The sequence below is a fragment of the Prinia subflava genome, chromosome 20 (genome assembly GCF_021018805.1).
Source record: "Prinia subflava isolate CZ2003 ecotype Zambia chromosome 20, Cam_Psub_1.2, whole genome shotgun sequence".
Taxonomy (NCBI): domain Eukaryota; kingdom Metazoa; phylum Chordata; class Aves; order Passeriformes; family Cisticolidae; genus Prinia; species Prinia subflava.
The window spans coordinates 7,562,218-7,589,274 of NC_086266.1; the positions used below are offsets into that span (position 1 = coordinate 7,562,218).

Genomic DNA, 27,057 nt, shown 5'->3' on the forward strand with positions numbered 1-27,057 from the left:
GAACACGATGTGAGGAGCTGCAGGGGCCATCACTGGCGCTCACCCGCGTTCAGATCAAGTGACCTGACACAGCACAGCTGCTCTGGGTCCTCAGCACAGATCCAAGGAAATCTCTTCCCTCCTGTAACCCACTGAACAGCTGAGCAGTGCTGCTGTGCCCAGGCTCCTGCAGCTCTGGGACACGTGGAAATGTGGGAAGCTGTGGGACTGCCAATCTCCACGAGTGACTCTTGCTGCGGTGTCTAACCTGGAAACACTGAATGCCACCAAAACTAAGCAGCCCAAGGAGACAAGGGACATGCTTGGGGAAGGAGCACCAAAAAGCAGCACAGCAAAACCAGCCACATGCCCAAACCCCTTCCCTGCAGCTCCTCAGCTCCACCTCAGCCATTATTTCTGCTTCAGTGCCTCTCAGAGCTACTGAATGTGTCTGTCAACCTCCACTGCAAACCCTGGACAAGAGATGAAACATCCCCCTGGTCCTTCCCTGCAGGAGTTAATGCCTTTTATGTGGCCAGATTGGATGCTCTGGCAGTCACTGCCCCTCTCCCAGCCCCCCTGTTGGGCAGGCACAGCTGTGACCCCCTGAGCTGGGGCTGCAGCTCCCTGTGTTCCCTCATCTCCCCTCCCTGCTCACTGCTCTTCCTCCATCTTCTCTCCACAGCTTTCATCTGAGCATTGCCTTGCACTGGGAGCTGCAGTGCTCTTGCTGTCAGAGCTTTCCTGGGCAAGGCAGATTTATCCTGATGCATGCAAATGATGCCAGCATGCAGGAACTTGCTTCGGACAGAACCGGGAGTTTGCAGTGCGAGGCTGCTCTGGAAATGTCACTGTGCAGGATCCGAAGGGGCTGCCTCCACCACCTCCTCATTGCCAGGGCCATCAAGGTGTGTGCAACGCTTCCTCCACCTGGGTGAAAACACTCACAGAGTCATCATCCATCCATCCATCCATCCATCCATCCATCCATCCATCCATCCATCCATCCACTCATCCACCCACCCATCCCTCCATCCATCCATCCATCCATCCACCCACCCCTCAGATCTTCCAGGCTCACAGAGAACATCCCAGCTGTGAGGCAGCAGCACCGTGCCTGTGTCTGGCCTCCCTCAGGGCTGCAAAGCGTCACTTGGCATTCCTTATCTATACTTTCAACCCCCAAATCCACCAAATTTCTCCTAAAAGGTGCTGCAGGTACACAGCTCAGCAGGTCACAGATGTATGAGCTGCTACCAACCCTGCATTTTCAGCTTCTGAGCACTTTACAGCATCTCATCCCCAATTCCTTGCTTCAACCAGCACAGAAAAGCCTCTTCTCCAGCACCTTGGATTTTTTACCAGAAATTAAGCTCAGCACAATACAACCTTCCCCCATACCCTCCTAAACTTGCTTTTTCCCCACTGCAAACCCAGTGCAGCGGGGCTGACAAGCACAGAGTGAGCCTACAAATTCCAAAGGAAAACACAGAAACTGAAGAAAACCTAAAGAAAAATGAAAGTGAAAACTGGGTTCCCCCAGCTGGACAGCAAGGAAAGCACCTGGTGTTCACGGAAAAGCTGTCATGGCCCTGCAATTGCCTCCCTGCAGTGCCCCAGGCAGTACCAAGAGCTTTTAAATCACTGTTACCTCAACCATCTTTTTATTTGTGCCTTGTAGATGGGAGATTTCTCTCTGTTATTTTTAAACTGGAGGCCTTACAGATGCCAACCTTTGCAGACCAGCTGGCAGCTGGGACGGTGCCCGTGGGAAGGCACCAGAGCCGTGGGGATGCTCAGCCTCCTGTGGCACAGCTCTGGATGCAAAGGAGCCCTCCCAGCTTTCCTCCACTCCCCATCCTCAGTGCTGGAAAGAATTCCAGACTCAGAAGGACCCAAGGGATATTCTGTAGAGCAAACCGTGGGCAGCTGATACATCAGGGTAATTCTGGAACTGAAAGCTGGAGGGACTTTCCTTTGTTCTGGCTTTTTGGAGTGTTTTTGTAGTGTCCTGTGTGAAGTTCTCTTTCTTTCAGTGGTGCTTCTGGAAAATCAGCGACAGAGCTTTGCTCTGAGTTTGGAAGCTCCTGCCTGCATTGCAAACACTGATAGAAGATTTTTTGGGTCTGTGTGTGCCTTGGTTCTGAAGGACCACGGGTGGGATGAAGGCCCCACAACAGCAATTCCTCACTCAGCTCCATTCACTGCTTGAGAGTTTGGCACAGAATGTACTGAGGGCCAAAAGAAAGGGTGCACACACCTCCAAAACCTCTGTGCCATCGAGATCCACCCTCTCAGCTGTGCTGCTGACACAGAAGGGACATTGCCTCTCCCTGCACAGTCACAGACACCAGCCACGAGCCTGGCGAGGGGAACTAAGCAGCCTCACAAATTACTAAACCCAGAGGAAACCATACTCAAATCCAGAGCAAACCCAGCTCAAAACCGGCTGGGAGAAGGAAGGACAAGGAGAAGCTAAAGTGGATGGCAAACCAGTCAAAAATGCTGTTGTTCTGGTGGTTGTGGTGAGCACCAGGACAGGCTGAGAGGGCATTTCCTCCACCAGGGAGGAACAGCACCCTGGCTGAGGCTCCCTTAGATCAAATCTTAGTTTGATCTTTCTCATTTTCCATCACCACAGGATCTCATAGTGTGCAGCATTCCACACTTAGAAGAGCAATTCACCTCAAAGCAGCTCATCATGCTCAGCCCCCTCTCCTCCAAACACCGTGGCCAGCAGGTTTTCCTTGGCTGGTCAAGTTTCAACAAACATCATTTAATCCCTGCTTCCAAACCAAAGCTCAGTTCAGCTCCCTGGGCCAGGCTGGGATTGCCACACTGACTCCAGAGCACGTGGACAATTCCCACAGCCCGTGAAGATGAGTTAAGCAATTGAGAAGGAAGACACTGGGGTTTGCAGCAGCACCAGTATCCATCCCATCCCATCCCATCCCATCCCATCCCATCCCATCCCATCCCATCCCATCCCATCCCATCCCATCCCAGCCTGGCAGATCCACTCCCCCAGGAAGGCACCTCTGCCCCAACAGGCTTCAGCCCAAGGCACTCCTTTGATGCTGTCTTCCAGAGCTTGGCACCCAGGATCGTGCATGTCAGGAGAGGATGGCATCTTAACTGAGAGATAAGGTGAGCAGTTTCTGCATTTCCATTTCATTTTCCACCTCATTTCCTACCCATGTCCTTCTGTGGGCAGCCCTGTGGCATTCCTGGGAATAGCTTTGGGATAAGCACAGCCAGAGCTGGGAGAAATCCCTCTCCCTTCTTACACACTCCTACTGACTTTGTGTGTTCTGAACACACACCAGCCCTGAGCAGTCACTGCTGGAGGGTGAAGGCTGCTCCCTCTCTGCCTTTGCAAGGGTTCAGCAATGAATTCCCAGCTCAGACTCCTCATCAAGCAATACTGAGAAGAGGGAGGTGCTATGGGATCCCTAAAAAACCTCCCCTCTGCATGGAACAGCAATTAATTACTCATCAGTTAGAGGAAGGTTAAAGGCCAAAAGCTCCTGTGGCAGTGTCCTGCAGCCTCTGAGGGTTCACCTGAGCTTCCTGCAGGAGAAATGCAGCCACTTATGCCTCCCCAGGGAATACTGCATGTGAATATTTGTTCTGCCTGCTCCTCCCAAGTGCCAGGGACAGGTACACAGATGCTGCTCACCCTGTAAACACACAGAGATTTGGGAGCAGAATTCCAGGGAAGACAGCAGGACACAGAGCGTCCCACCTGCAGGGAACACAGAACCAACATCCTCTGCCTGGTGCAGCAAACTGGGCACAGGTCATTCAGAAATAAAGAGAAAACAAGATAAAAGACAAGGCTGGCATCCCAGAGGAGGAAACATCCCAGTGCCACAGAGTTCTGATGTGCACCAGCTCTCAGCTTAAACCAACAGGGGCTTCAGAGTTCCAGTTACAGAGAAAAAAATCCAGCTACAGAAAAACATTCCTGCTGCTGGATTTTGGGACTTCTCTCTAAGTCTGGTACAAACACTCTGCCAACCCCCAGACACCAGGAAAAATCAGCTGTAAACAACTGCCAGGTCTCTTCTTTATCCACAGAGGTTTATATCCCCTCAAATTCCCAAATACCAATATATTTTGTTACACTGGCCAAAAATAACCTTGAAAATATGCAAAGAGTTATGATTTCTGACCTTCAAAATATTGTAGTTGTGACATTTCATTTTGCTATTCCAGCCATGGACAAATGGTTCTGCTAAAAAATCTGTCACGAAGTAGTCTCCTATGCCCAGACCACAATAATCTTTTTTAGCAACTAAAAAGGTTCTGCTAAACCATTATGAAGTTAACTCCAGCCAGGAAAGAAATGGAAGAGCTGGAGCACCAAGGCAGCAGCTATTCATGTTAAATTGGTCTCAATTTTTCAAGGATCCTGTTGAAGATTATAGAGGTCACAGCCTGTGCCACTGTGAAAACCTAAGAAGTCTCTAAAACCCATGGAGTTTAATAAGGAATGCCATATTCCCAAATTGCCTCAAATGTTTTACAGGGTATTATAACTTCCAGTTTTATAGGTTCAAAACACTAACCAAATAAAAAGTCTATTTCTCCCAGATTTTCAAGGTTCCATTTTTAAAAGGCCAGAGGCACAAAGTGTTCCTGTGAGCCAGGGAAGCCTCAGCCATCAGCTTCTATCACAGATCCAGCCAACCTTCCCAGCTCCCAGGGTTTGTCCTCCCTGTGCACAAGAGCTGATTCCCATGTTAACCTGGTGCCATTTACATTTTCAGCTTTCCTCATCACAGAATCATGGAATGGTTTGGGTTGGAAGGGACCTCAATGCTCCTCCTGCTCAGGCTGTGGGGCAGGGACACTTTCCACTATCCCAGGGAGCTCCAACCTGGCCTTGGACACTTCTAGGATGGGGCAGCCACAGCTTCTCTGGGCAATGGTATTCCAAATGTCCGAAGCTCTTTTTGCATTTTTGAGATAAAACTTCTCCTAAAAATCTGGAATCACCTGTCATGGGCGCTTTCAGGCTGAACAGCATCAGATGGTGAATCTCAGGATCCCACAGAATCATGGTGCCCACTTCCCCTGGGCTGTACAGTTTCCCCAAATCACCTCCACGTAGGTCCCTATTTCCTATAAGCATGCTCAGAGTGGTTTCTCGTTCTCCTTCTCTTCCTCCTCCTGCCCCCATGGCCACACTATTCTTCCCCGGCAGCCTGAAGCCCTGCCCAAGGCACTGCCACACCAATTTGCTGATGGACACCACAGGCAATCCCTGGCCTTGACAAATATCTGCAGACAGGACAGGAATTATGGCAGGGATGGTGGCGCCTGTCCAGCTGGACTGAAGCTGGGACATTCCTCGGGGTCAAACAGTGGCTTTCCAGGCACTACCAGTGGGTTTACACTTTTCATCTACTCAGTGCTGGGCTGTAAAATTTCATCTTTCTTTCTGTGCTGCCCTTCCCTCCCAGATTAATTTTATTAACAGCTCTTTTTATGAGCACTATAAAGCACCATTCCACATTCGGGCACTGTTTAAGAGGATACATTTCTACAGGGACTTTCTGGGATCTGAGGGTGACTCTTCAAGCACATCCTTGGTTTTCCTCACTGGATCACACAAAGCAAGTTTGACCTGTGACACACACAGTCAGGTATTGAAATATAGCAGCTGCTTTCTCTAGGATGCAGATATTGAACATTAACACCCCCAAAATGCAAGCAAGGATGCTCAGGACCCGTGCCCTTCAGGTCCTTTAGATCAGCTCAAATCAGCTTCTGGAAAACTTATGTAAATGCTGTTTCTTTGGCATTTCTACTTTACTTTCCCCCCTCATGTTTCCCACATAAAGCCCAATGTCTTATTTCCCACTGACTGACAGCGCTGCAGCTCAGCGAATTAACAAACCCATGCACGACTGTGCCTTGATTACTCCCTCTTTTTTATTATGAAAGAAAATGTCAAAGTCTTTAATTTGACTCTTTCAGGAGCCTTTGAGCAGTTTAGCAGCAGTTTCACCTCGGAAAGAACCGGCTCAGGGGGCTGCTGCACACACAGCCCCAGACCCCACTGCTGATCCGGCAGAGCCGCAATCCAAATCCTGCCAGGCTGACTCCCAGCAGTGAGGCCAAATCCCTGCTGCCTGCGACTGAAATTCTTATCAGATATAAAGACTTTAGGCTGGATTTTCATCTTGATGCTGAGCTGCAAACACCAGCTCTGGGTAAGCTGAACTCTCCAGAGACACCCATCCAGCTCAGGGGTCACTGCCGTCCTGCCACCTCAGATTAAAGTGTCACCCCAGGCCAGCCCTAAGCACCTGCTCCCCCCTGAAGTTACAGTCCCCACACATTTTTTACTCTCTGTGAGTAGCAGCATGTGCACCCTGCCCTGGTGCTGTTCCCAGCAGGCTGCACACGGCCGTGTGGCTCCAACTCAACATATTAATGAACTTTTGATGGAGCACTCGGCTCCTGCCAAGTCCCAGGGGATGTTTTCCAGGGAGCAAGTGAGCCCACGCTGGGGGCAGGGAGCAAGTGAGCCCAGCCCTGGTGCTCAGCCCTGCCAAGAGAGCAGAGCCAGCAGCGCAGTCCTGGAGTGTCACTGCCTCCATCCATCCCTCACCATGCAGAAACACCCTCTGTGATCCTTGCACAGGGATAAAATGCTGCTGTCCCCACTTTCCAGCACAGTCTGGAGTGCTGCAGGTTTGCTCCAGCCACAGCCATGCTCGCTGCTAAATGCTGAGTGTCTCGCTCCCTCCTCCTCTCCCTCGGAATTCTTCCTCCCCTGTTCCAGCCAATTGTGCAGGGGAAAATTCCAGCCTGAGCTTCATTAGTATAAGATATAAAAATAGAAGTGCATTATCTTTTGTAGTTCTCTCAGTTAATTCAGCGGCAGCATGAAGGTAAAATAATTAAATGTTTGTCTGGTGAAAAAACAATCCCAACAGGAAAGACTGGGCTGGGCTTTTCTGGAAGCTGAGCGTGGAGATCTGGGGGCTCTTGTGCTCCACAGACTTTGCCCTCCCCTCTCTCCATAGCTACCAAAAGGATGATGATGCCTCCCTCCCTCCTTCCCTCCTCCTCAGCTCCAAAATAAACACGGGATGGAGGCTTTGGGAGAAGCTGGCGAATGCCGCTGCCGCAAAGCGCAGACCTCCCGCAAGAACTTCTCCTGCATCTCCCCACATCCTGCCTGGCAATTCCCTCAGCACCTCCAGGAGCTCTCCCGGGGCCAGGAGAGCTGCAGGAGCAGGCGGTGTCTGTGTGGACCAAGGTCAACACAGGAGATGTTCAAAAAACATTAGTGAGTTGACTTAATCCTTCATCAAAATACTTTCTGCTTTTCCTTCCTAACACTTCACTGCCCACGACGTGGCAGGCTGAGCCGATGTGACAAACTGTCGAAACACATTTTTTTAACAGAAAAAAAAAAAATAAACCTAGACTTTAAAGGTAAAACTGGTCCCTTTGAGTCCCTCTATCATACGTGATATTCCTGCTGGAAAAAAAAGGGCTCTGAGAGCAACTCGCTAGGAAGAGGCTCCAATGGTAAGAGCTACAGTCTGCAGGGAGCTCCTGGGCTTCACTTTGCCTTTTAAGCTCTCTTTAGTTAATAAAAGCAACCACAGAGGTGCAAAAGCACCTGAGTATTTGTCAATCCCCACACACAAACCCACAATAAGATGCTGTTCATTGATTCCATAAAGTAACCAGCAAAAGTCCCTAAATCATTCTGCTGGCACCAGCAAAAATATCAGCTACCAAAGGGAAAGGACCAGCATTTCTCCCTCTCCAAATTCCCCCTCTGTGCTTTATTCCTGCTGTTGTGTTGCTAATGACCTATTCACCACCAGCCTGTGGAGGGTGGCAAATCCCAGCCACCCCCGAGTTCCCTGCTGGAGCCTGCGATTGCTATTGATGAGCTCTGTGGTTTGATGGAAAGTAAATGAGTTGAGTTTAAGGGCTGCTGGCACTCTCTCTGGAGAAATGCCAGGGAATTTTTAGACAGTCTTCAACCCAACAATAAAATGCCATGGATGTGAGTCAGAGTGGATGTGAGCATCTCCGTGGGAATCTGGGAGCAGCCAGCTCCGTCTGGACTCGGCATCCCTGCCCAAAGGAGCCACCTGAGAGGGTCCAAATCCTCTCATTTGTGTCTCTGGAGCTGCACACAGCTCAACACTCCCTGCATGCACAGAGGGTCACCTTTACCCTGCCCTGGCATCCCCCAGCGCCTGGGCAGGTCATTTCTGACGTGTGGGGCTGCAAATCAATGTCTTGCTCACACACTCTGTGTGTTTGCAACATGTAACAGCCTATAAATTTTTTATATTCTTAGCTTATAAATACATCAGGTAGTAAAAAACAGCCTTTTCTTGGGGTGGATGAGCAGTGAGTGTGTGTAGAAAGCAGCTTACAAATGCCTGGTCGTACTCATTAATACAGACTCCAAAGAAACAAAACCTTTATGTTTGTCTCCAAAAACTGGTTACATGTTTACTTTTAGTTCAAAAGTATTCTCCTGGAAGTGGAGTGGTTTTCATTATTGGTAGCTTATGTCAATGCATGACAGTGTAGGACACAAAAATTAAAACCTGACAGCTGAAAAAATCTTGATGCCTCCTAACACATTGGAAAGCTGCAGAATCTTAGCTAACCAAGAATCTGGTTCATGATTTTAAAGGTCTTGAGCTCACGGCCAAACTCCCAGAATGTCCCCTGTGTACTCCACTTTTAGGTCTATCAGGATGAGCAAGATCCCTGGAGTTCCAGCTCACAGATTTAAAATGGCTGGAGCTCCTGCAGGGAAAGAAAATGGGGGGAAAGTCTGTTCTGTATTTATGCACCAACATCAGGTGAGGAGAGGTTCTGAATAAGCAGTACAGGATGCAACAGAATTATCTAAGAATGAAGCCTATTTTATGTTAGAAGAAGAACCCAGTGCTCTTGGTAATCAATACAGGAGCCTTTTTAAAAATCAGACCTTGAAGCTGCTGGACACAGATAAGGCTCCGTGGCCTTGTCTCTGCAGCACCCCAGCTCCCCCAGCACTGCCTGTGCTTCCTAAGGTCATCCATAAATCCAGAGCACTTCTGGCCACACCACACACACCAGGAAGGCTCCTGCAGCCAATCCACCTCCATCAATCTTCTCAAAAGCAGTAATCAAAACACTGATTTGCAGGATCTCACTTACTTCTGTAGGACCAGTGCCAAACCCAAGACTTACGTGCAGCTCCTGGCACCTCTAATCACAGTCTGCACCAAATCACCAGCAAAGCAAACCCTGACCTTTCAATCCAGCACATTCCCAAAGCACTGGTGGCCATGGGACACTGCAGCCAGGGATGGAGGGATGGATGGAGGGACAGAGGGACGGCTCCACTGCCCAGCTTTCCAGCACAGCCAAACTGGCAAATCCTCCCATCTGTGAAAGGCTTGGATCCACTCCAGGTAATAACAATAAAACACTGCCTTCCCCTGCTCCAGCCTCACCCATGGCCCATTTCCAGAGCCCTTCTACTCCTGACTCCATCTGTCCTGGGGAGGTTTGCTGCCCCTCTCCGCAATTACCATTAGAATAAATTCTATTTTGGGCACATTCTGCTGGTGCTGTCCAGAGGTGACTGCAGGAAAAGCCGTGCCTCTTGGAATTTTAGGGGCTCTAGGCTCCAAAAACCAGCTTTGAGTCCTCTGTTCTGCTCACAAGCCAAAGGTCTCTTTGAGAACCTGTTCTGGCATTTTCTCCAATCCCATGAGAACTGCCGACGTGAAGATACTTCAGTTATTTTCCAGAAATACAAATCCATGGCCTAGTGGAGTACATTTTCTGCGTGTTCTAATTTGTCCTGACCTCCAGCCCCAGATTTCCCTTTATAACACACTCCTCTATTCTTAGTTTTACCTCCTGCATTGTATCCTTCCCCCTCTTCCAGCTGCACTCTCTCTATTTGGAAAAGCCTGCCTCCTTCCCAGACTGAGGACGGTTCCTTTGCATGCAATCCCATCAGATTCATCTCAACTCATCCTAACCTGCTGCAAACTCTGTTCCCATTTCTCTCTGCTGCTCCAAGCCAGTATTCTAAACACAAACACATTTAGCACCCTGCAGTGACAGCCTGAGAGTGACACGGTGAGGGGGACACGCTTGGAAGCCAGGAGGGAGGTCAGGGGAGATATTCCATAGCTGCAGTCCCCTGCTTTTGGACCATTCTGTTGGGAATGCGAGTGTCTGTCTGGCTGTCAGGGTTTCCTTGGACTGCAGTCTCAGAGCCTCACCTGTCTGTGAGGCTGCTGTGTGATCTTTGAGGAGCCTGGCTGCCTCCTGGGGAACTCTGTCCTTGCCTCGCTGCCTGAGCCCACCTCCAGGCAGGACAAGAGGCAGGAGCAGAGTAAAGGGACACCCCAAAGGCCATGGCAGCCCAGCCTCCCTCCCTCCAGGAGCACAGGGATCCTTCTGCAGCCCCAGCTCTGCCCAGACACATCCCTGGTCAGTCTCCACACGGCCCTTGCCAAAACTGGATTCAAAGCAAGGCACCCTCAGCAGCCCCGAACGCTGAGGATAGACCAGAAACAATGTAAAATCTCCCTCACCAACGCCACCAAATCAAAGAGAAACAACACACTGGCCTTTCAGGAGACTGCTGGGAATGACAGGTGTAGAAGAGAACACAGGTGACCCTGCCCCTGCTAAGTAACAGCTATGCTAATTACCCAATACAGCCCCACCCCTGAGGAGTCACAGCTACAGCAAATAAAAGTAAGCAGGATAAAAGGGACTGGGTTAGCTGGGCAGGGGGAATGGTGAAGGAGGAGGGACTTGGAGGGAGAGGGAATGAGAGCATCATGAGGAAAAAGGGTCCTGGGGAGACAGAATCACTGCTGTGCAGTCAGGCTGGGTCTGCAGCTGGAGCCTGTTGTTGGAACCTGCAGTCCCAGTCTAGCTGGGTAAAAGCCTGCAGTCACAGCCTGCACACCAATCCCTGCAGTCACAGCCTGCACACCAATCCCTGCAGTCACAGCCTGCACACCAATCCCTGCAGTCACAGCCTGCACACCAAGCCCTGCAGTCACAGTCTGCACACTGATCCCTGCAGCCACAGTCTAGCTGGGTAAAAGCCTGCAGTCACAATCTGCACACCAATCCCTGGAGTCCCAGTCTAGCTGGGTAAAAGCCTGCAGTCACAATCTGCACACCGATCCCTGGAGTCCCAGTCTAGCTGGGTAAAAGCCTGCAGTCACAATCTGCACACCAATCCCTGGAGTCACAGTCTAGCTGGGTAAAAGCCTGCAGTCACAATCTGCACACCGATCCCTGCAGTCAGAGGCTGCACACCAATCCCTGCAGTCAAGAGTTTAGCAGAAAATAAGCAGCAGTCAGAGGCTGCAAGGGAAACCCACAGCAGGAGCTCACTGCAGCCAGAGTCAGGGAATGGTTGGAGTCAGGATGGCTGAGCTGTGAAGAGGAATAAACCAGGACCCTTTCCATGCTATGGGAAACAAGAAGTCTGTGTCCCAGCTCATTTCTACCCTCTAATAAGGGAGTGGCTGCTACAGACATGGATGACATCTGTGAGAGGCAGGACTTCATTCTGCCGGATTACCAGAAGCCTTGAGCACTGATGGACTTTCACTGGTCTCTCAAGCTGGGAATCTGCTTGGTGAAAGGAATTCCCAGGTGATGAGGCAGCTCTAATGGCTATGCTGCATGACCTCATCCCATGGATTTAAAGGAGGTGATCAGAGAGAAGAGCACAGCATGGCCCCAGTTCCACCACTCACCCAGAATTCCTGCCCAGGGACAACTCCCTGTGAGGGGACAACAGCCTGCCCTGAGCCCTCAGCCACGCCTGGGAGATGTGGGGTGATCCTACAGAAACCCTGAGGATTCCACATTCCAAAAACCCCTTCCCACCACCAAAACCACTCCAGGGTGTTCCTCAAGACACAACAAGATGCAAACTCAGAGCAGAAAACCCCAGGACAGCCCTCCCTGCCCACTGCCACACATCAGGGGGACACCTTTCCCTGGCCACTGTGAGGAAGGAGGGACTCCAATAAGCTGTGGGAGGAAGCTGAAAATAACAATCCAGAAAGCTGCAAACATCTGGAAGGCCAATGCTTTGCTCTACAATTCTGCATTGATTTCTTGCCTCAAATAGATTTCTAGATGGATTGCAATTAAAATGAGTTACACAATGCTGGTAAAACATCACTCATTTCCGCTTCAGATTTTATTTTTGCATCTTTGCTTTCTAGATTGTTTGGCGTTTGAACAGCCACCCCTTGGATCTTAACTTTTTTTTTCTTTCCACTCTTCTGGCTAAATTGCTCTGCATCCATTTTTACCTTTCATTCCAGCAAGGATGCTGCTGGTGGTGGCTCACGCAGCCCTGGAACAATTCCCTGGGCAGTGGTAAAAATCCCCACTGTGAGCCCTGACTGCAGCTGCTGAGCAAACCCACAGAAACCTCTGAACATTTATCAGAGGCAATTCTTTTGTGAGCTGCCCTGAGCCCTCAGGATCCCCTTGTCACATGCCTCCAGGACATCAATTTCCATCTATTGTCCCGATTCTGGCTCAGAAGCCACAGGGAGGGAGGAAAACCTTGAGGAAGGCTGGGCTACAGGAAAAGACTTTTACATTGCTGAAAACCTTATAAAGCCAGATCAGCTCCCCCTGAAAAGGGCGATGCTGCCACTAGCCCTGCTCCAGCCCTTTGCTGGCCATTCCTGCACTGGGATGGATGTGAAAACAAGATGATAAAACATGGGATTGCCAGCCAGCAGCAGCAATGTCAGACACCAAGCCCAGCTCTCCTCAGCACCAAGGCTGAGCTCTACAGAATAGCTGGGACAGATTAACTAGGCACCAGTGAGAGAGAGCAGGTTTAGAGGGGGTACTGGGAAGAACCCCTAAATCCCTCCCTGTGAGGGTGGGGAGGCCCTGGCACAGGGTGCCCAGAGAAGCTGTGGCTGTCCCATCCCTGGAAATGACCCCTGGATGGGGCTTGGAGCAACACGGAATAGTAGGAGGTGTCCCTGCCCACAGCAGAGGTGGAATGGGATGAGCTTTAAGGTCCCTTCCAAACCATTCCATAATTCCATAATTCCATCATTATGAACGCAGCAGTCCCTTTGCACTTAGCCAATACAACCTCAGTCTCTAGCTGCTGTGAATAATATAGAAAACTGCTGGTATTCCCAAGCCTTTGATCTTCATTTGACTTTTGAGGGTTTTCAGGCACCATTTTCATTTAAAAATAGAAGAAGTACTCAAGTATTTATACAGCACAAAGGCTTTAAAGGCTTTAAAACTTCAGAAAAGATTTTTAAGATGCCAGAATGAAGAATGTCAAGTATTATTATCGCTTGAATTTCAACCTGAGTTGGAAAAACCCTGCAAAGGTAAAACTGTCTGCAGGAGAAACAGAGAGGCAAAAAGGGCAGCAAAACCCACTGCAGCGATGGGGAGATGTTTCCAGATGTGGGAGATGTGTTCAGGAGGAGCAGAAGTCTTCCCCGACCAGCTGAGAAAACCACTACAGACACATCCTGACAGAACAGGAGGGAACGGCCCAGGGAACAATCCTTCTTTTGGGGAGAGGATGGCCAAACACAGAAGCTTGAAAAGGAAAGATCTGGGGATTAAGATGTGAACTCGTGTCCCTCAGTCAGAGACAGCACTTCCAGGCCATGCCAGCATCCAGAGCACGGCTGGGCTGCCCTGGGTGGCTTTTGTGCCATTCCTTTGTGCACCAGGAGCCTCTCCTGGCTCTTTTGGCTGGCTTTGGGGTGGGAATTGTGAATAACCCAAGTGGTTCTGCCCCAGAGCTTACAAGAGGCTGAACTGCTGCTCCAAAGCTCCTGGTTTTACTGAGGTATTTCTGCTTAATGCAGATTAATTTCTCGACAGCACAGAAATACCACAAAAGGCTTTGAGAAACAAAAAAGCCTCATTTAGATGAGTTAATAACAGAGAGCAAGTGTATTACTGGAGAAGGCTCTAACGAGGTGCAGAGCCCTTCTCTAGCTGCAAAAACAGAAGGCTGAGCTCTGACGCTGCATATGCAAAATATTTGAGGCCAAGTGAATCTTTGGAGGAGCCCTGCTGACATCACTGTTGGGATCTCGGGTGGAATTCAAGATGTTGCTTTAAATTAAAGCAGGGAGCTCCTGGGTGGGAGCTCTGCTCTGCCAGGGGCCCCCACAAAGCCCCAGAGGGTGAGAGGCATTTTTCATCCATCTGCTCCAATCCCACCTGCCTCCAATACAGCATTTCTCATCCTCACTTGGCAAACCCTTGAACAGGAATGGGCAATTTCCTTCTGTGCATTTTACAGAAAGAGAAACAAAGATGTAGAAAGATGAAACAGCCCCTGTAGCATCACCCTGGCTGCAAGAGGTGGGGAATGGGGGGCAGTTCCCCCAAATTCCAGCCCTTGGAGGGCCCCATCGTTCTTCAGCTGCTCCAAACACTGGGCAGACACAGCTCAAACCAGGCTTTTGGATAAAATATGGGGAGCCCTGATGGATGGTGGACAGAAAAACCCACCTCCTTTGCTGGGCACATTAGATTTTCTGGTTATAACAGACTTTTGTGGTTTTAAAAATATAGAAGATTTAAATTCTCTTGTGTCCAAACACCAGAAACTCGAGCACTAATGGGGGTGAAGGCAGAGTGCTCTGGATAAACAGGTTATCCTGTCACCATCAGTTTTTGTGTCTCTCTCCATCTGCTCTGCAGTGCGTGGCTCAGACACTGTCCCAGACAGGGCACGGAGCTGCCTGCGCTCCTGCTCTCAGCCAGCGTGGCCATTTACTGCCTCCTCGGGAAGGCTTTGATATTGGCAAACCACAACCGAGCTTTCTCTTTGCCTGAAAGGCACCCACGGGCTCAGCCCCAGCAAAAGCGTTTGCACTGCCCTGAGAGATCAAAGAGCTCAGAACCTTTCGCTTTTATCGGCCAAATTAAAAACAAACAAGGCTTTTCCCTCCTTTCCCTTCACTCTGCTAATGCCCACTCCCCTCCTAGGCTTTCCAGGCATCCTGCAGGAATTAAGGCTGGCAGCAGAGACGGAGAAGCAGAGATGCAGCACCATGGAGAGCTGAGAGCTCTCACCCACCGTGCAGGGCTCTGTGCCCACTGCTCCCATCCCTGCCCGTGCCAGCGCTCACACGGATGTGCCCAGGATGGAGGATTCAAACCCCTGACATTCCTGCTGTCTGACTTCCTTGGGTTTTTGTTTGTGCTCCTCTGCATGTCCGTAATTCCTGCTGCTCCCCTCCCTGCCCGGCCAGCACGGAGCAAACTGAGCACCCCCTCTCATCCCTGATGCTCCAGCACAGATCCCCCGAGTGCCAAGGGGACCAGACAAGTGCTCATCCAGCTGCAGGAGCCTTCAAACGGTGATGAAGCCCTTCTGAATCCTGTGTGGGCAGGGCAGACACGGCGAGGGAGAGGGGGAGAGCCGAGGAGCAGCAGCCTGGGGCTAAAAGTGGATGTTGACTTCACTCTCCCATTTGGGAGTAGGTGGAGGAGGTGGGTGGCCGTGAGCAGAGGGGAGGCGGAGGGGGCAGCAGCTATTTCCAGCTGCACTCATGTGCCATTTCTCTCAGTGCTGAGATTGGAGAGAAAACAGCAGGAGGTGGGGAGTGGGGGGAACCAAAAAAGAAAATCACAGACTCTGTGCAGGAGAACATGTTAAGGAACAAGAGAAAAGTAGTTACCAACAGCACGGCCCTGAAATTCTACCAGTACTGGGGGGTTTAAAAATATAACAAAACCCAAGGCTGCTAGGAGAGCTTCCCTGCATTGGACACAAGAGGATATGATGGAAATGGGGCCACTAACCGAGGGGCTCAGGACAATGTGTGGCCCCAAAATGATGGTAAAAGCCACTGCTTGCAGAAAGCCTCCCTCCTAATAAACTGCAAGGTTTTCTTGGCTCCCAGAGATTATGTAATATGTTCTTGCCTACTGCTGCTGCTGCTGCTGCTGCTGCTGACTCATATTTTCCAAAATATATCTGGGAAGGAAAACATATGCACATGTGTTTTAATCCATAGGTTTCCCTGCCCATGTTCAGAATGATCCACAGGGAGGTGCAGCGCTGCCTGCACACACGTGTACATATGTGTGCCCTGACATGTGCAGGGAGGAGGGACAGGGACAGCCTGGCACTGCTGGAAAACACAGATTAAGGCAGCACTGCTTTCTGGGGCAAAGCACAGCAGCCCCAACACAGTGCAGGAGGGAGCAGGGAGCAGGGGAGCCTTGGAGGAGATGGCAAAGGGAGAATCACCGAGCAGGCGCTGCCAACAACCTCCAGCCAAACCTGGGCTCTGGGGACCAGACACAGACTCGGACTGAGCTTCAAATCCAGCTGGGAGGATGGGGTTTGTGGCAGCTGGGGCCACGGTGACAATCTGCAAAAGGCACTGGGCTGAGAGGGACATCAGGGATGGCCTCAGCATGTGGCTCAGCAGCTCCCACCCCTGCAGAGGGCTGCTGGGGCAGCAGGGCCAGTGCTCCCTGAATTCCATCCATCTACAGTCTGGCTCCTGTTAATGCTTGGGAACACAATTCCCAGGCTCTGGGTGTGCACTGAGGAAGCCAGGCTTCTCCTGCCTGAAGATCTCTAATTGTAAGGCAGCCCGATAGTCTTAAGCAAATTTGTTCCCAGCCTGCAGGTTTGGGAGGTTTAGCTCCTCTGCTCCGTGCCTGGGTGCACTTTTAATTCCTTAGGAAAGACTTTTTGACAATTCTGCAAAGCCCTCAGTATCCAGGAGATAGGATCGATCTGCTGCTGGGCATTGGAGCAGAGATCCATCTCCCCTGGACCAGAGGAGACTGAAAATCTATCCAGATGTCAACCCCTGATCACCAAATGGCAGCAGAGCTCCACACCGATGACAGCCCGGCTTCCTTGCACTGCCTGCTCCCCGTGCCTGTGTGCTCGGGCAAAAGCAGGGAACAATTCCCCACACAGGGACAGGTGACAGTGGCCCTGTCCCCTCTCACCTTGCACACACCTCTGGAGACAGAACAGGCCCTCTCCTCCAGCCCTGCATCATGCTCATCCCCACAAGGGCACTGTTGATATTCCCTGCCTTACGCATCCAGCACCAGAGTTAAGACAATTCTATTTTAACACCTAAAACTTCATCAGAGCCGACTGCTCTTTCTTGTTTTAGAGCAACTTTAAAATGTTTCATCTGCATTCAAAACCGGTTCTATAATTGTTACTTTTTAAGTTAATTCTCCTAGAACTTCACAAAAGAGTGAACATCCAGCATGCCTAAAAGGCTTTGGAATAAACCTTAAAAACAAACATTAAAGATTGATCACGCTTTTTCAAGATTATACTAAAACTGACTGAAGCTCAACTAGATAAGGAAAGAGAGTTGCATTAAATTAATCAGCACCTTATCAAGCCAGGAAGAAAGAACTGTAGATAACATGCCTTCCCTAAATTTGGTATCAGAACAGAAACTTCAGTGCATGACATAGTGAGAGAACCTTGTCAGATTTACTGAACAAAATACAGAGGAGTGGAGCAGCAGAAATAGCAGGGGAATGTGGTCCATAGAAATGCTTTGAAAAAAATCTGTTTTCTGATAATGCCAGCAAGAGCTGACGCTTTTGTCAAATGGAACAATTTTACTTGACAAAACTTTTCCCCAGACATGCCCAGCAAATTAACCCACTCTTGTTGGGGTTGAAGACAGATCCTTAGGGGTTTGCCCTGCACTGCTGCTTGTGTGGCTGAGACCAGACTGCATCTGCTCGAATTCAAGGGAGCAGCTCCGCACAGCTCCGTCCTTTCTGCTTCCCAAGCCCCGGAGCTGGGACACCAATTCCTCTGCCGGCATCTCTCAGCGTGTGCTGCAGCCGCTCTCACAGCCCTGAGCTCCCGGGCAGGGGCTCAAAACCCCCTAAACTGGCCCAGCAGCAGCTTAACCCTCCGGAAACTTTGGGGCAAACATCCTGAGCACTGAGAGTGAACAAGTGCAGCCAGTAACATCCAGGGATTTTCCCGGATGCCTGGCGAGGCTGCGGGCTCTCTGCGGCACAGGGCAGCACATCCCTGAAAACCACACAACTGTCCTCAGCATCCCAGAGGGACAGGAGCGGAGCAGGGCTGGGGCCAGAGGCCTTGGCAGGCAATAGGACAGCCGGCACACTGCTTTCCCAAGCAGGAGCAGCAGGAAGGACATTCCAGCCTCAGTCCCTCCGGCAAAGCGCAAAGCCCCGGGCACGCCGGGCAGCGACAGCCTCACTCCAGAAGGACAGGAGGACACACTGGAGCACACTCGGCTCATCTCACCACAGTGACCAGCCTAGAAATGCACTCGGGGCTTTATCCAGGGACAAAAAGGGAAAACAAAGAGCCGGGCTGCTTTAACCAGGGTGATGCTACTTACTGGGACTGCTCTGCCTCCCTGGCACCCAGGGCAGGGCTGCCGGCTGTCCCCAGCACCCACAGGGGTCAGTGCCTGCCCTGCCTGTCCTGGACAGGTCCTGGAGGAGGGGAAGGGGCTGGGGAACAGCTCATCCCTGGAGACTGAGACTGGCAAGCAGGGTGGGCTCAGCGCAGCCCCGGCTCCGCTGAGGCGCAGATGCAGCTGAAAATATCCCCACGCCGGCTGCCAGCAGCCCATACGTTGTGTCATATATGTCTCAGCTGATGCAAAGGAAGGGGCAGGGCTGAGCCACATGGCCCTTCACATGGGCATGGCCACACTCGGCTGCTCCCGGCTCCAAACCCCCCAAACGCATCCTCTGCCTCTCTGGAGCAGCTCAGCCCACAGCGCCCGGCACCAGGCTGGCCCTCGGACACTGCCCCACGGCAAGGTTTGCAGAAAAATGAACAAGCCAGACTCCAAACACGGTGCCAAACACCCTCCCTCACTGCCAGCCCCGCATCCTGCTCCCGATCCCAGCCCCACTAAGCCCCATCCCAAAATGTGCCACTCTGCAACCACCATGTGCCTCAGTTTCCCCAGCTCTGGGACAGCACAAGGGGTAGCTCCCCAAAGCAGCACACTCCTATGAAATTATATCCGTGGGGATAAATTAGAGGCAGTTGAAATCCAGACCTTATTCTTTAAATCCTTGCATGCACGCACTCCCTTCATCCCCCTAAATTCTCTTTCATTCCGGTGGTGAAGCGTTCAGGCTGCCAAACACAGTCACCACCAGCAACTGGGGGCTTCCTGCCCTTGTGAACACCCCACCAAGCTGGTGTTTCTGACAATGCCAGTTAATTCCCAGAAAAACCAGGAATAAGGAGCAGAGGCCACGTGGCCCTTTGCTGGTTAGAGCCAACCCAGCCGTCTGCTGGTGCTTGCAGATTAAGACTCATTTCCACTCAGGAAAGAAATTCAACCACAACTAATAAAATAAAGACAATAAATCACGGTTCCTCCAGCAGCTCTTCCTCCAGGAGCATCTATTTTTAGTGGGAAGCATCAATCACCACAGCTCCTGCTGTCTACAACAGCTCCAACAGGCAAAGCCCAGGTAGGCAGAGCTGGGCCAACATGGGCACACACACATCCCTCACCTGCACTGCCACTGTCCCCCAGCCAGAAAGGGGACACACAGGAGAGCATCAGGAAAGGCTACACCTCAGTACTGTGTGATATTCCTCTACCCCAGATGGAAAAGAGAAGCCACAAGGCAACAAAGGAACGTGCCCAAGGCCATACAGTAAATCAGTGGCAAAGCCAGGACCCAGCAGAACTATCCTCTGCCAGCCCTGGAACCCCTGCACCAGCACCCTCTTCGAACAGGACAACCCTTACACAATTATTAACATTTGGGAGTTTTTGTCAAGATTCCCAACTTTCCCTCACCGGAGACTCTGCAGCTCAGAGACAAACCCTTGCGTTCTACCAAAATAGCTGTCCCAACATTTCACTGGGAGAGACACACTGAGCACGATTATCACACCCAGCTGAGCAAATCCACATTGGGGATGTAAAACACAGGAGCCTCCTGTGTGTGGGATGGATGATGATTCCACACGGAGCACACGGACACGCATGCAGGCGGGCACAGTACACGGAGCACTCCGGCGCTCACTGCACGCACAAACCAATCACCACGACAAAACGAAATCACAACACAGACAGGGGTTCTAGTCACAAACTGAAACTAAAGCAACTAAAAAAAACAAACCAAAACAAAACAACTTACATGGATTTTTTGCAATTTTCCTTCAGACATTATACACAGCAGTTGGGCTGTGTACTGAATACCTGATCCAAAAAGAAATATAACCACATTATGCAAACAGATGGGGGCAGGAGTCAGGTGAACATGCAGCACCTAATAACAGTCATCTACGGGCTGAGAAAGCACCTCTGCATCCCCACAGAAGGGCTGGCATCGGGCAGATCTTCACTCCCTACACGGCAGGAGCCGGGGCCATGCTGCTGCCATCCCGGGGGAAAAGCCAAATGGCAGGACAGGGCAGAGCCACCGCGTCACAGCCCTCGGAGCTGTCCCATCCCCTCCAGTTCGTCATGGGAGGTTTTAAACAGAGGTGGGAAATAGCCAGGGTGGGGGAGGAAGCCCTTTAGAAAGCCGAAAGGAAAGCGTTTTATCTGCCTTAAAGAGAGAGCATTAAAAGCGCCGCGCAGGCAGGACAAGCCGGGATCATCCCGACGCTTGGGTTTTCTGGGAAGCACCCAGAGAGGGGCACATCACCCTTCCCCACGCCGGGGAGGGTGCCTGAATCTTTAAGACGGCGGATTGCTGCTCGGGAGGAATGGACTTTTTATGGACTGTGGGAAACAGGGTTGCTATGATACAGGCAGAGGCATTTTCATGAATCCTGTGGCAAATAACATTGAATCCTGCTTAAGCAGACAACAGCAAGGCAGGTCTCCCATCACCCAGCCTCGGCAAACACACAGCAGCAAGCACTGGAAGAGATTATATGCATCACAAATATGCTTTTTGCAGACAAATTCGTATTTTTTTCGTTTGGGGGCGTATTTTCCAGAGGGTCAGCGCTTTGATTCCTTTAAAGGAACGATGCCTCTGCCTCACCCCTGGCTTTGAGCATCCCCACAAAGGGGAAGAAACCAGGGGAGTCACGGGGCTGAAGCCCCCCCAGAGCCCCGAGCGTGACCCGGACGGTCCCACGGAGCTCCGGGCCATGGAAAGCTCCAATCCCAGGGATATTTCACAGCGTGCAAACGACACCCAAATGCTGCAGGCACTTGGGGGCACAGGGATCTGATGGGGACCCGCAGCGCTGTCACCCCAGAACGCTCCCAGTGCTCCTCACGGGCTGAGCCGCTGCGCCCAGCTCGAAGGACAGAGGGGCTCCTGCACCTGGAAACGCCAAACTGCAGCTGCACACTACAAAACTGGGGCTGGGGCAGGGGCTGGGGACGAGGGGCACTGAGGCCTGGGGTGGGAAACAGAAAGCAAGCTAAACAAGCAGCAAGCCCAGCCCTCGCTTACTCTTTCACCTCTCGTTTCCTCTCTTTTCCCCCAGAATTCCATCAGGAAGCCCGAGATAACGAGAACGGTGCTGCTACAATAACAAAGTTTGCGGCTGCCAACTTTGCCTCTGCTGTGCATTAACTTTCCTTCTTTAATTCCACCAGCCTTCAGGAGGATAAAAGGCCAAAAGTTGTAATAAAATCCCGTGAATTCTCCCAAGCACCTTCCGTGACAGGAAGATCTCGGCTCCCGGCGCTCCCTCCCCGAGCTGAGCGTGCACAACCCCTCGTCCTCCCCATGCAGCCCAGCACAGCCCCCCGGGCATGGACCCAGAGGGGCACTGCAGGATGAGCCGTGGAGCACCGCAGGAACACCCACCACCGAGCAAGCACAATTTCCAAATATCTCCCCAGGATCAACAAATGCACCCAGGAAACGGCGGTACTGGGCATTCCTCGTAGAAATCATATTGAAAGGGAGACCTTAGTGCCACAGAGCCCTGAGAAAATAAATGTTCAGGCACAGCTACAGCCCACTGTAACTCGCTGGCCAGTTTTGGGGTCGGGTTTTAGCTCCTTTTTCCACCCTTTCTCCTCCAAATCCCTTTGTCGCTCAAGGCTGTTCCCCTGAAAGGATGATTTTGGCTGCTATTTGATTGATTCCCTCTCCATGGTGATCTCAGCTCATTTATTACCTTTCCAGGAGATTCTGCAACCTATAAAACTAATGACACAGGATGGCCAACAGGCAAATAGAGCAAATTTCAGCTGTTTAACAGCCCAAACAATCCTCAGCATCAATGTTATTCCCTTGGGTTTTTTCAGAGAGGAAGATTGACTCAGTCTGCTGTGAAGTGAAGCAGGTACCTCTTGCAGAGAGCTACAAGTGAAGAGGGGGAACGGAGCCAGCAGGCACCGGAGCATCTTCCTGGGCTTGGATCCCTGCTCCTGGCTTTCCTCCCCACTAAAACGGGCCACTGCCCCATAACGCTTTTGGGGATGATTGTTCCCACCCTGGGACTCAGAATTTTTTTTTCTCTTTTATTTAGAGCTTAAAGCACTTTGAAAGTGCCAAATTTGGCAGATTTAGCTCTGTTCCCAATCGTGCCACCACTGAAAAACCATCGGCTCCCGAACCCTGCTCGGCTTTTAACTCCCAGCACAAAAACCCCCACTGGGAAATAACTCCACGTCCCCATCTGTAACCTCCAGCTTTGCCTTTATCCATCAGTTACATGTTTGGTTTTTTTTTTTCAGAGAACGTCAAATAAATAATAGACAGCTGGAATTAGCATGAACTAATTAAATTATCAAGGCAGTAAAATTCCAGTGACAATCAGCAAAGATAAAAACATTTTCAAACTGGTATTTTTGTTCATTTTAAGCAATTCTGATTTTTCTGGAGGGACCAATAACACATTAAAAAAATTCCTAAGACTTCTAACAGAAGCACAGAACAGAGACATATTTTCTAGAGGAAAAGGCATTACTCTTTCCAGACATTCCCTTCGTATTCTCTCCAAACTTCTCGTGCTGCCACTGGAGCCCCCAGCCAGCCCTGCTTCCAAGCTGTAAACATTGCAATTCAGAAGCACCTCTAACTGCTGGACACCTTTCCAGCAAGCCCATAATACACAACTTAGCACTTCATTTTCCAGAAAATCAATGTAAATAAAGTCATGCGAAGCAACCCGTCTTAAAAGCTCGTTATCCTTGAGGTGGGCAAAGATTTTTCTTAGACACATTCCCCAAAATTTGATATATACACACACACATGAAAGAAAGAAAAGAAAGCCAAAATCAGATTTCTAGAAAATCAAAGCAAAACCCAACCCCTCCGTATCTGTTGCTTTAGCAAAGAAAAACAAAGCTTGCATTGCCCTTTCCCCCCTTTGATCTTTCCTTCCCAATCTGCAGAGACAGAAACCACGTACAAACAGAATAAAAACCCAGCAGGTTATGTTTCGGTCCCTCTCACATCTCTAAGAAAAGGAGCTGAGTTACATCAGTGTGGACATAGAATTTGGAGGCTTTGGGGCTGAATCTTGAGAAATCAAATCAGATCATCAAGGCAACACAGATAAATACAGTAAGTAGAATTTTTCTCTCTTTCTCTCTTTTTTTTTTTTTTTTTTTTTTTTGGCTGAATGTTATTTTAGCAAAGATTTAATCCCTTAATAGGATTTCTCAAACAACCCCCCTCCCTTAAAAATGCCCATAGCTCAATTGCATTGCACACACCAGCACCTCTCACCTGGCACCTACACGGTTACTCTCACAGACATTGCACATTAACTGCTTGCTAGAAATCGCACACAAAACGACTTATTATTAACTTGAGCCTCTATTTCAAAGAAAAGCAAAACAACACAGCCAGTGCTCACCACAGACACATCATTTTCACTCTGCTGCTGCCTAAAGAAGCACAGCTCAATCTCGCTAGCACAGAACCACTGGATCGCTGTTATTATTTATCACATTTAAAACCCCGGCAAAAGCAGCTACACTTACAGGCATACTTAAAAGACAAGACATGACAAAAGATTTAGGGAGAGATAATAATACCAACGTCATACATATCACAGCGAGGCCATGTTGAAGCTCAACGCGTTTCCCCCCTCAGTAAGAAATCTCTCTCTCTCTTTCTCTCTCTCTCTCGCCTTTCTCTCTCTCTCTCTCCCGCTCGTGCTCTCTTGTTGAATTGCTAGTGGTAGTAGTAGCCCCCAACAGCTCAGGAGAAAAAATCCATTTAACGAGTGCCCAGGAAGAACATGAGTATGACATTCACAAGCAATAGCACCACAATCACTGCAAAAACGACCACCGTTTGAACATCCAAGGTCATGGTGCAATGCAGAACACTGTAGTGTTCGAGATGTGGGGCTGGCAGATTTGGAGAAGTCAACCTCTGCTCTGTAAGACTGTCCATACATCCACCATGCTAGAATAGAGGAGAAAACTGTTCCTGGTTTTGGGTTGGTTCGTAATGCTTTGTGCTCTGCCTTTAGTTTCTCCCCTATCTGCTGTCTCTAGCTCATTCTGAGCCCGCTAAGTGAAGCATCATCACAACCAGTGAGCACTCGGGATGCAAAATCCTTCCTTTAGGAAAAGAGGAGCGCTGTCTGCAAGCTTCTCTCTCTGTCTCGTCCCCCCTCTCTCTCCGGGTCTCTCTCTCGCTGGCTGGCTCGCTTTTTAATTCGTCAAGCCAGTGCAGATACGGAGCCCGTGTGAGTGTGACAGCTCTGCAAGCTGCTGCGGCTGCATCCCTCGGAGCGAGGCGGACCCTGGCGCATACTAATCAGCTCCAGTGACCAGGCAGCGACGGCATCCTGGCTGTCACTCAAACGCAGAAGGAAGCGCTGGCTCCATAAATACGCGAGGCTTCCGCCCGCCGTGACAGCGAGCGCCACGCAGCCGCGGCTCTGCCCCGCGCTCCGCAGGCGGCTCGGATGCTCCGGCCAGGCGGCTCCCAGCGGCTCCCAGCCCTCCGAGGCGGCTCCCAGGCGGCTCCCGGCCCTCCGAGGCGGCTCCCAGCCCTCCCAGGCAGCTCCCAGCCCTCCGAGGCTGCTCCCAGGCGGCTCCCGGCGCTCCGAGCCGCGCACACCCCGCTCCGCACCGCCCCGGGACGCGGTGCCCCGGCAGCGCCCGGCCCCGGGAGCCGCGGCTGCTGGGAGCCCGCTCCGGCCGGGGAGGGGAGCAGAGCAGGGCGCCCAAAATGACAAAAAGGCGACTCGTGGTAACCTGGGAATTCGCTGTGAGCCTGAAATGTGGGAATTGGGCAGGGGGGATCACGTTTAGCTCTGTACAATCGCCCTCCCATCGCGAATCCTATAACCTGTCCTCTCCTATAACCTGTCTCTATCTGAGAGTTAAACTGAATTCTCACTCTACAGACAGAGATCTATAAAAGGGGGGGACGACAGATGGAGGATCTTTATTCCTTCCACAGCAGCCAGAAATGCTCATTCCTACATTAAAATCTCACACACACACTCAGAATTTACGGTCCAGGTGCCAGGTGCTATCCCACAGCCCAGTCTTAGCTCTCAGAACCAGCAGGTACCTCAGAGAGGCACCACAATGCACACAAACCAGATACACTCAGCTGGAAAAAGCAAACGATTTTCCAGACAAAGACAAATATAGAAATGCTGCCAATGCATATGCATAATGCACTAAAATGTGCATCCGGGGGCTGAGCACGGCACCTTCCAGGAAAGCTGCGCCTCCGAACGCTCCCACACAGACACGAGGCCAACAGGCACCACACGAGCACCTCGTTTGTTCTCCTGCACCAAACACGGAGAGCTGGGGAGGACTTTCATGTCTAAACCTGGCCAGCTCCATGCTGTAACCACCAAGAAGGGGCAGCCTGTGCTGCAGTGTCCTTCCAGGGCACCAGCGTCTGGGGAAGGGGCAGCGGGTGATGCTCCTCACAGCCAACACTGAACCCAGCTGTTCAATGCAAGGCTTGGTTTCATTCTCTTTCTTTGCCAGAGGGCTCCCTCAAAGACAGGAGGGTCCTGTATCCACCCCAAACACCATCAAAGGAGAGAGCATGTCAGGGCTGGGTCTTCACAGGGTCTTCCTCGACAGCCTCCACTCAGACCCATGGTTTCTGCCAGACCAACCCTCAGGCAGCACCATCCTGCTCATTTCTGAGCAGCTCTGGAGCACGTGCGGGCTGGGATGTTTTTGGAGATGCAGAGGGTGGCTTGTGTTGAGCAGCAGTAGAAACAAGAACAGCTTGGGTTCCTCAGGTGGTTTATTTTGGGTGGTAAGTGCCAGCCAGAGCCTCTCTCCAGCGTCTGAGGCCCCTGCTCTGCCCAGGCAAGGAGTTTCTCACTCAGGGGCACAGTGAAAAGCCCTTTTTTCACCTGTACAACCACAGGAAGCTGCTTTAAAGCTGCCCCAGGCTGCCCATGAGCACACATGGCAGGCTGTATCCAGGTGATGGATCTGCCTCATCTCCAGCTTCCAAACCTGCATTTTCTATCAAGGATCCATTTTTAGGATAGCCAGTCTGTCTGATGTAATTTTAGACTAATCAGAATAGCAAACATAGAATGATTCGGGTTGGAAGAGACCTTGGAGATCGCTTAGTTCCAACACAAAATAGATGTGGAATATTTATTATTATTGCTACCATCCTTTCCCAAAACAACACAGGCAATTTTCCAAAACATAAACCTGAACTTACAAAAACAGCCAGGAAATTCCAGTTTCAGTCTCAGAAGCAGCAACGACTTCCCCAAAACGTACAACCAGCCTGAATTTAGAGAGATTTTATGGCCAGTTTATCTTTTCCTCTAAAATGCAGTGAGCACAGAGGGAGCCTAGAGGAAATGTCAGAAAAGCCCAGTGGAGATTTCTGCTGCTCCACACCCTCCAGGCCTGGGGACCCTCAGCAGGCACAGCCCAGCCCTGGCTCTGGGTCCTGAAGTGCCAGCGAGGTTTCAGAAGCGCTGAGCCTCTGCTCGGAGCCAGGGGAGCCGAAGCAGCGCAGGGGGAGCGGCAGAGGCCGGGAAACCTCCAGAACAAAGGTGCACACCTCACACATGCTCACTACCCATTTCCGCAGCCACAGGGAGGCTTCACTGCCAGGGCTGGGGCT

The 27,057-nt window shown here is 50.9% G+C and overlaps 2 protein-coding genes across 5 annotated transcripts in view; both read right to left on the reverse strand.

Moving 5' to 3' along the window:
- ARHGEF9 (Cdc42 guanine nucleotide exchange factor 9) overlaps positions 1-27,057 on the reverse strand; it is a 192,449-nt gene that overhangs the window by 81,382 nt on the left and 84,010 nt on the right. The window lies entirely within an intron of this gene.
- LOC134560585 (uncharacterized) lies at positions 23,543-25,652 on the reverse strand. The gene has a single exon (XM_063416751.1). It carries the CDS (start codon positions 24,370-24,372, stop codon positions 24,193-24,195), a length of 180 nt encoding a protein of 59 aa, XP_063272821.1. The 5' UTR covers positions 24,373-25,652; the 3' UTR covers positions 23,543-24,192.

Excerpts from the sequence above, each read along its gene's own strand:
- LOC134560585 (XM_063416751.1), bottom strand. The coding sequence starts at position 24,372 with ATGGACAGTCTTACAGAGCAGAGGTTGACTTCTCCAAATCTGCCAGCC.